The 9,973-nt window shown below is 41.4% G+C and overlaps 1 protein-coding gene across 1 annotated transcript; it reads left to right on the top strand.

Moving 5' to 3' along the window:
- The first annotated feature begins 3,179 nt into the window (after positions 1 to 3,179).
- On the top strand, positions 3,180 to 4,754 carry LOC124461396. The gene is made up of 3 exons (XM_047012926.1): positions 3,180 to 3,585; positions 4,547 to 4,655; positions 4,709 to 4,754. The coding sequence occupies exons 1-3, from the start codon at positions 3,180 to 3,182 to the stop codon at positions 4,752 to 4,754; spliced, it is 561 nt and encodes a 186-aa protein (XP_046868882.1).
- The last annotated feature ends 5,219 nt before the right edge of the window (positions 4,755 to 9,973 follow it).

Genomic DNA, 9,973 nt, shown 5'->3' with positions numbered 1-9,973 from the left:
GGTATGGTCTGAAATACTTTGTTGCCCAAACTATTGCTAGTAATTCTTTTTCTATAACTGAATAATTGATCTCATGTTCGTTCAACGTTCTGCTTGCGTAAGAAATAGGTCTATGGTCCTGTCAGATGAACGCACCTAAAGCTATATTGCTAGCGTCTGTGGTTAGGAAAAATGGGGTTTTAAAATCGGGGTATGCAAGTATGGGGTCGTTCATAAGAAGAAAATTTAATTTTTCAAAGGATGAAATATAATGGTCGTTTATGTTAATTTTAGCTCCTTTCTTTAATCGAAGAGTTAAATGTTTTGCAATATGTGCAAAGTTCGGTATGCATTTTCGGAATAATCCTCATAATCCTGAGAATGATTTTATTTCTTTTGGGGTTTTAGGGATCGGAAAATTTTGTAATTGCTTTGATTTTATTTGGGTTAGGTTTTATACCTTCTGTCGTTCTCTTAGTTTGTTAAATACCTTTCTGCGTGATTATATGTGTTCATCCAATGAAGTGGAGTACACTATAATGTCATCCAGATAAACAAGACAATCCTTATAAAAAAGGTCCTCCAAAAGAGAAAGCTGTTTTTGCAATAGATTCAGGATCCATTTGAATTTGATGAAATCCCTTTGTTTGGGCTCCAACTGAAGCCAGACTCTCTTTGCTAAAAAGAGAAAACGAACGAAGAGAGAGAGAGAGAGACCAAGAACAGCGCAAGTTACTTTGAAGTGACAAACTTGGAGATCCGTTAGTTCAATTCTTTTCTTTCTTATTTCTTCTATGGAAATTTCTAGAACTTTCAATTTTGTTAAAGACAGCATGGTTTGCTGTACTTTAATTATACTCTTGAAATTAATCTCGGTCGATGCGGTTGCATCTTCTGTGCCCGCCGACAATTGTACTATAGTTTTAGAAATGGTCATCTCATTTCTTCCCAATCGCAAGTGTCTCAAAGCCGCCTCGGTGGAAATCATCCGAAGGCCGCATCATATAAAACGAGCAGTTTGGGGCTCCGCAAGGGCGCAGCCGTTAGCCAACATATTTTTGGTGCCGAAACCCGGGAGGAATGATCTTGGCGATTGGATTTAGAGTGTGATTGCCAGTGGATAGACTGTTACTGTTGGCTACGGAGCAAATCACTTTGCTCACTTCGCTGGAGAAGTCATTGGCGCGGTATAAATCGGAGGAGTCGGGACATACCGAGAGTCATCTTGAAGCCAGATTGACGCAGATTTTCAGAGCAATCATCACCAACTGGTGCAAGAACGAGATAATGCGGAGATAAAGGGCAGATATTTTGACAAAGACATCAGAGACTGTTTCGAAGAAACCTACATAATGGGAGTAGCTGAGACTCGAAATGAGTTGCAGAGACATTAGGATCGGAGAATCCCGGCGTCAACTGCATTTGATGAGTCTTGTTTGCATCAGACGGTGCATGAACAAATGGGACCATGTCTGGAGGAAGTGAAACTCCTAACAGTTAAACTGCCTACCTTCAGCGGGAAATTTATTGAGTGGCCGGCGTTTAAAGAGGTGTTTTTAACAGGAGTACACCACTGCGACAAGCTGACGGACTTACATCGTTTTCATTATTTGAAGTTGGAGACGCAGCTAAGGATATTGAACATCTAACGCTTATAGCGGCGAACTATGAAGTGGATGTGTTCGATCAGAATTCATTGGAGAAGACTGGTGTGGATGTGCGACAACAGTCTGAAATTTTAGTAGTATACTACATGATAAAGAGATTACCGAATCAATAAAGAGTGGATTGGGAGCGGTCAATATCTTCAACGCAGAATCTGCCGAGCTTTGAGAAGCTCAGTCAGTATCTTGAAGCACAGTACAGAACAATGATTACGGCGTCAGCAGGTAATATCGAGGGAACTCTATCACGGAATAAACATCGGAATGCAAAGCCAGGTCTACATGGGTTACGAGTTAACCAGAACTACACAAAGGCTTCATTTGTTACTCGAGAGACAGACCTATGCATTGTGTATCAAGGGGATGCACACCTTATCGGAGTATGCAGGATATTCCACGAGATGAGGCTATCGGAACGAAGGGCATGTGTAGTGAGGCATCGACTGTGTTTTAGATGCCTTAGACCAAATCACCAAATAGATGCATGTGACGGTGCGGTAAATTGTGAAAAATGTCAAGGACGGCATCATACACTACTCCATGTAGACAAGTCAGGATGCGAGAGGTCGCTTGGCACACTAAGGAAGGGAGTTATCCCAACAGCATCTGCTAATGCTTTAATTGGAAAGAGTACGACAGAAATTGCGGTAAGGCATAAAGACGAGGTTTTATTACCAACAGCAATGGTGTGGGTAGAGTCGATAGAAGGCTATCCCCTACAGTTCAGAGCGTTTTTTGATCAAGGTTCTGTGCACCTTGAGTTCTTGTTCTTGTGAGTTTCGTTCATTTCAGAGAATGCAGCTCAACAGCTACGTTTACGGCGCAAACAGGCTCACATCACGATACTGGATTAGCAGATACAAAAATTACAGATGCGGCAGCAGAGGTGGAGCTAGTCATAAGATCAATCTACAACCCACATGCGAAATACAAGCTGCTCGCGTCAGTAATACCTCTAGTGAGTAAGCGCATGCCAATCAAACGACTGCCGTTTGAAGAGGGACTCATCTGAAGGGCTTACCGTCGACTGACCCTAACTTCTTCAGTCCACAAGGAGTTGATATTTTGCTGGGAAATGTCGTCTACGATGAGCTGATGCTAGGAGACTTACTTTTTTCTTTTTCTTACTTGTACAAATCAATGGTAATTGTAGAATCATATAAGGGCGCGCTAAAACGATTACATTCTCTGGACAGACGGTTGCGTACTGATGCGAGTTTGAAGAAGCCTTATGTTGGCACGATAAATGAGTATCTGGAGCTGGGTCAAATGGAACGTGTAACGTCACGGGCTAGTAAGACGAGCAATCTTGCATTGGGGGGAGTCGATCATTGTTACCTACCGCATCACCCAGTCATAAAGAAATCGTCATCAACTACGAAGGTACGAGTTGCCTTCGATGGATCGAGCAAGACGAGTAATGGAAAATCGCTTAATGAGATTCTAGCAATAGGTCCAAAATTGCACGTACATCTTCAAGGAATCATTCTCAATTGGCGAGGGCTAAAATGGGTATTTATGGCGGATGTTGAAAAAATGTACAGATGTATTAATATTCCACCCGACGACGCGCAGTACCAACGTATTCTATGGAATCCGGACACTAGTGATTATGTGGCAGAATATGCCTGCACAACGGTAATGTTTGGAACGAGCTCCGCACCTTATTTAGCCATGAGAGTTATGAAACAATTAGCTATGGATGAATGCGCGAAATATCCACTGGCGGTGGATGTTATAAATCATCATGTCATCATGTATGTAGATGACATACTGTCTGATGGCGACAGTATTGCAGAAACGGAGGATGTCAAGAACCAAGTGATTGGAATGCTTTGTAGTGGTACATTCGAACTACGGAAGTGGGCGAGTAATTGCCCAAAGCTATTAGAGAACATACCAGTTGAGCATCGAGAATCAAGCGGATTGTTACACATGGAAGGTAATGATACTATTCGCACTTTAGGTCTATACTGGAGTCCCAAAGAAGACGAGTTCCGTTTTGCTTTGCATGTCGTTCCGCCAATGAGCTCACCTACAAAGAGGTCAATACTATCAGTTGCACGACTGTTTGATCCCATGGGATGTCTTATTCCGATAATGATTACTGCTAAAATTCTCATGCAGCAACTGTGGAAGGAGAAAATTGGCTGGGATAGCACACTACCGAACACTGTTGAGAGAGAATGACAGAAATTCGTGAAAGAGTTACCAAACATAGTAACTATACGAATACCACGGCATGTTACATGGGGGCTACCGGGTGGTGTGGCTGAATTGCACCTGTTTTGCGATGCCTCGTCACGCGCATATGGAGCTGCGGCTTACTTGCGCTTTCCAATTGGAGAGGATAAGTATCACACAGAGTTGCTATTGTCAAAGGGGAGAGTATCGCCAACTAAACAACAACTAACCATACCTAGAACAGAGTTATGTGCTGCGCTTGAAGCAGCCAAAATGTATAAGTATCTACAAGAGAATCTAAGAATTAACATTAATTATTCGAACACTATTTTTTGGTCAGATTCTATGATAACCATCAGTTGAATCCATGGTGGAGCTGCCAACTGGAAAGTATTTGTGTCCAATCGAATAAACAAAATCCTGGAAATCTCAGACGAAAGGCAATGGAGACACGTCGCCTCAAAAGATAACCCTGCAGATTATCTAAGCCGTGGCATGAGTGCAACCAATTTGGCATCGTGTGAATTATGGTGGCATGGGCCAACATGGTTACAAGGATCGGACATCAAATGGCCTTGTAATGCTATTGATCAGGATTCGCTGTCGGTTGTTGACACTGAACGAACGTGTTTTACGTCTCGGAGGCAGGCCTCGAGATTTCGTGTTGCCCATAAATGAAAAATATCCTTATATATTACCGTATAAACATCCTTTCACAGATCTGGTCATATCTTACAGTCATATTTGCACCTTGCATGGTGGAACCTCACTTACGCTGAATTTTATAAGGAAGAAATTCTGGATTGTTAATGGACGCAATGCAGTTCGGTTTGGAATTCATAAATGTATCACATGTTTTAAGATGAAGCCTCAATTTGCAGGTCAGAAAATGGGAATGTTACCAGCAGTACGGGTACGCCCTTCTAGAGCATTCTCATTGGTTAGAGTGGACTACGCTGGATCCGTAAATATTTCGCCCTGCAAAGGAAGAGGACGTGTATCCCAGAAGGGATATATTGCTGTATTCGTATGTCTAGTGACAAAGGCCATTCATTTGGAACCAGTTGGAGATCTGACCTCAGATGCGTTTATATAGGAGCATTTAACCGTTTCATTGGCAGACGTGGCCTATGCACAGACGTTTATAGTGACTGCGGTACTAATTTTATTGGAGCCAACAAAAAATTGCAAGTGGACAAACTGGAATATTGTTCGTACATTATGAAACATATTGCGCCAACATTATTGAGAAAAGGAATCAACTGGCATTTCAACCCACCATCAGCGCCACACTTTGGTGGATTGTGGGAGGCTGGAGTGAAGTCCATGAAGTATCATCTGAAGAGAACTCTCGGAGAACAAGTTTTAACATTCGAGGAAATGGTAACTGTGTTGGCACAGATTGAGTCTTGTTTAAATTCAAGACCGTTATGTCCCCTATCAAATGATACTGACGATTTAATGGTATTAACACCCGGTCACTTTCTGATGAGTGAACCGCCTTTAGCACCTCCTGCTCCGGAATTGGCTAAGGTTACTCTGATTGATCGATAGAAGAATTGTCAATATTATGCACAACCGTTTTGGAGAAGATGGAATTCGGAATATTTATCACGATTACAAAGGAGACCAAAATGGCTGCAGACCAAGGAAAATATAACATTTGGATGCATGGTGCTCATCAGGGACGAGCGATTCCCTTCTCATGAATGGCCTCTAGGTCGGGTTATGGAGACACATGCAGGACCCGATGGACTAGTGAGAGTGGTTACTTTAACGACAGTCAAAGGACTCATGAAACGACCGGTAGCCAAACTCTGTCTGAGAATGTTTGAGCTCCAACTGAAGCCAGACTCTCTTTGCTAAAAAGAGAAAACGAACGAAGAGAGAGAGAGAGAGAGAGACCAAGAACAGCGCAAGTTACTTTGAAGTGACAAACTTGGAGATCCGTTACTTAAATTCTTTTCTTTCTTATTTCTTCTATGGAAATTTCCAGAACTTTGAATTTTGTAAAAGACAGCGTGGTTTGCTGTACTTGAAATATACACTTGAAATTAATCTCGGTCGATGCGGTTGCACCTTCCCCGCCGACAATTGTACTATATTTTCAGGTTAAGAAAATAAAGCAACTGGATTGAAGTCAACCTGGTCATCTCATTTCTTCCCAATCGCAAGTGTCTTAAAGCCGCCTTAAAGCGCCTCGGAAATCATCCGAAGGCCGCATCATATAAAGCGAGCAGTTCGGGGCTCCGCAAGGGCGCAGCCGTTAGCCAACACCCTTAGCTAAATCAATGGTGGTGAAGTATTGGCATTTTCGCAGTTTGTCGAGAATTTCATCCATGACTCGAATAGGGAATTTGTCATCTATTGTGACTTCATTTAAATTTCGGTAGTCAATGACTAATCTGAATTTTTGTTTGTTCGAAGCATCTCCATTTTTTGGAACGATCCAACTTGCTAATTGTGGTTATATCATATCTAGCTAACCTCATAAATAATGTATCGGGTAATTTTTGTTGATTACATCTTTTATGGTGTTATTTAAAGCATTTGTATAAAGAAAAGTGTTATTTGCATCGTTTTCAAGACTAAGCTTGTTTGTGATAATATACGATTTATCTTCTAGTTCTATTACAAACTTACGAAGGTTTCCTGCATAGTTGGTGTTGTAGAGGCGTCGAAGAAGTTCCTCACATGGGGTCTGCGTCTTCAATTCATTGATGAGGAATGTTCTTAGTTCCGGCCAGATGTTGGCTTGTCCAATTTGCGAAAGTCGTTGTGCCTCTCCAGTGAGCTGCATCTCGATTGCGCTGAACAATATGTTATGTTGCCTTATATCATGGGTTGGATATAGGTGCATGATGAAATCTATTCTCCTTATACATTATTTCAGATTCTCTGGTGCTCCATCATAGCCACCGAAGACAGTGCTTGATTGAGGTGGGCTTCGGTGAGTTCTACGGCCATTTTTATTTTTAGTGGTGTTTTATTTTGTTCGCACAGAAGTTCGCGTTTTGTTCCACAATTGGATTTTTATGGTTGTACACACACTGTTGACATTTCCGCGCACAGTTGGCAGTAAATATTTTTCACTGTTGTAGACTTTTGGGCGTTCCCGTAAGTTCTTGATGTCGGATTCGGAGTTTTATAGTGATTATTCACTAAGTCGCCCATAGGAGACCAGGACATAGCCTGTTTCGCGCGAGCCCAAGCAGAGCGCTGTCCACCTCCCGCCCGACCGACCGTGGGGCGCAGCCGCATATCGGACGGCACGATCGCGTGGACAAATACAAATAAAACGGACAATCAATTAAAAATATGATTAACTACAGCTAATTACGAGCTAAATGTGCTAAAATAGAAGTTTTCACAAGGAAAAGAGAGGCTTCTGATCTGATTACGGGTACAGAAGATTGTAATCAGAACATAGGACTCGAAAAGGTTCATGCAAAGAATAGTTAGAACGACAGTGTTTTAAGAATAGAGGAATAAAATTTCTAGTAGGTCTACGGGTACAGATAGGTTTAACTGGTTCAATAGCTCAGGAGAGTCTATTTGACCTATTAAAAGTTTATGAATAAAGATAGCACCAAGCATTACTCTACGATTAATTAAAGAAGGAAGATTGATTAAAAGAAGCCTACTGGAGTATGATGGCAAATTGACATTGCGATCCCAATTTAGACCGCAAAGAGCGAAAAGCAGAAATTGCTTTGGAACAGGTTCAATTTTACTTTGGTGCGTCTGATATTGAGGTGACCATATGCAAGATCCGTACTCTAAAATAGGACGGATTAAAGAAGTATACAGAATTTTGGTTGTGTACGGATCGTCAAACTCTTTTGACCAAACCCAAGAACATTCATAGCTTTACTAACTGTAGCAGAAATATGAGGATTAAAAGTTAATTTATGGTCCATAAGAACACCTAAGTCATTAATAATATCTAACCGCTCTAAGGCGGTGTCGTCAACAGCGATCAAAACGCCACCACCATTACGGATAGTCCGATCAAGTCTATATATTAAATATTTTGAGGGGAAAATTGAAGCATCGGCAATATCAGGCTTCAGCCAAGTCTCAGTAAAGGCAAGAATATGAAAGTCAAAAGCTAGACTATCTACATAGAGTTTAGACAGTTTAGTCTTTAGTCCCCGTACGTTCTGATAGGCCAGAGTTAGGGACGAAATTAGTTTTTAGACTCGCCAACAGGTGCAGACGAGCCGGAAGGAACGTTATTCACAGAGGCAGATAGCAAGGTAATCGGAGGCCGCTTCTTCTTTTTTATTGTCTGTATACTCTTTTACAACAAGGTGTTCCGGCCAAAAATCTTTATGACATATTTGGCCAAAAATATCTGTGGAGAACCCTATTTTAAAGGACGAAATGTCCCGAGTATATGAAAAACGGAACTTTTCCACAGCAATGTTTGGTGCTTGAACTTTGCCCTGGATGTGGGCTGTGACTTCTTCAGAAGTAGTATTAGGATCAAGCCTCGAAATAATAGTTTGCTTTTTGGGTGGAACTACAACAAGGGAACTAGGAATACTAGGCACAGCAGTAGCGGCTACGGCAGACGCAGCAGCAGCTGAAGCAGCCAGCACTTTACTAGCTCCTCTTGTAACTACTTTATTGGCAATATTCCTAACTACAACCGATATCGCGTAAGTAGGTGGGATACTGTCCCCAGGGGAAATGGGCAGAGACTCCACACCTGCCAAAGCCTTACTCCTAAACGATATCAGCTGCTGTGCATTTGGTGACATAGGGTTAATGTCGAAAGCCGGAACTGGTAGAGACGAATGAGCCGACGGACTGAGGGACGCGCCCTGAAACCTGGCCATCTTTCGCGTCGGAGATTCAATCAAAAGTTTAGAACTTCTGAATTGAACCTCCATCGCCAAAAGCTCCTCTTGGAGCTTATGAACGCCAGTTGACAGGGTTTTAAATGCATCCACAGTCCGTTTCATAAAACTTCGCATCTCGAGCGCCAAGCCACTACACGAATCACAGCCCCATTTAAGGCCGCCACCCTGTGCAATACTATCCCGCACCTTGACTGTGTAACCAGCACATTTAAAGTGCATTACATTGTCACACACACATACTTTTTGTAGGCTGGTTTGCTACATTATTTTTTGTAGAGGCGTCGAAGAAGTTCCTCACATGGGGTTTGCGTCTTGAATTCATTGATGAGGAATGTTCTTAGTTCCGGCCAGGTCTTGGCATGTCCAATTTGCGAGAGCCGTTGTGCCTCTCCAGTGAGCTGCATCTCGCTGAACAATATGTTATGTTGCTGTATGTCATGGGTTGGTTATGGTGCTCCATCATAGTTTTTGTTTATTTTTAGTGGTGTTTTATTTTATTCGCACACAGTTGGCGTTTTTGTTCCACAATTGGAATTTTATGGTTGTAACACACAAAGTTGATATTTCCGTATATTTCCATATACAGTATATCTGGTTTGATAGGAAACAAAGATATTGTTTTTGTTGAGTTAAAAGGGACTTTATTCAATGAATGAATAAAACAATGAATGATTTAAAACTAGTATAAAAATGTCTTATAGTAATATTTATAGGTTATGGTTGTGAGCCCTTTAGTGGCGTGATCGATATTGATGCGATTTGATTGGCCCGAATTTTAATGATGAATTAGCGTTCTCCCGCTTTTGACTTTTAGGGGGACAAAAATTTATAAGTTTTGGGTATTGATGTTGAATATATGACTATATTCTTCAGCATATAACTTCGTTATTTGCTAAGCTAAGATGGTAGGTAGGCCGTTCTGGCGTTAAAACGTTTTTCCACTTTTACGGCTACAGGTGAGGGTATACAAACTTTGACGCGCTCGAAGTTAGCCCCGGCCCTCTGGTTCTTATTTTGATTATTATAGGTTTCATTGTCTTAACTTTAATTTTATTACTTTTCTTGCTACAATAAATCGTTAGAAGGAATAAATAAAATAAAATATCAAAGAAGCTAGCATCGGCTATGCCGAAGTTATATACCCTTGCAGTCCTTGGTAATAATAATTTTACATGTTTGTTTTCTGCAACTCAATTCATCAATATACAAACAAAACAATTTTACTCTCTATTTTACGATTTGTTCCTTCCCTCTTCCCTCATTCCCAAAGCAAAGCAA

This window comes from Drosophila willistoni, unplaced genomic scaffold (genome assembly GCF_018902025.1).
Source record: "Drosophila willistoni isolate 14030-0811.24 unplaced genomic scaffold, UCI_dwil_1.1 Seg387, whole genome shotgun sequence".
Classification (NCBI taxonomy): Eukaryota; Metazoa; Arthropoda; class Insecta; order Diptera; family Drosophilidae; genus Drosophila; species Drosophila willistoni.
This window is presented reverse-complemented; position numbering and strand designations above follow the sequence as displayed.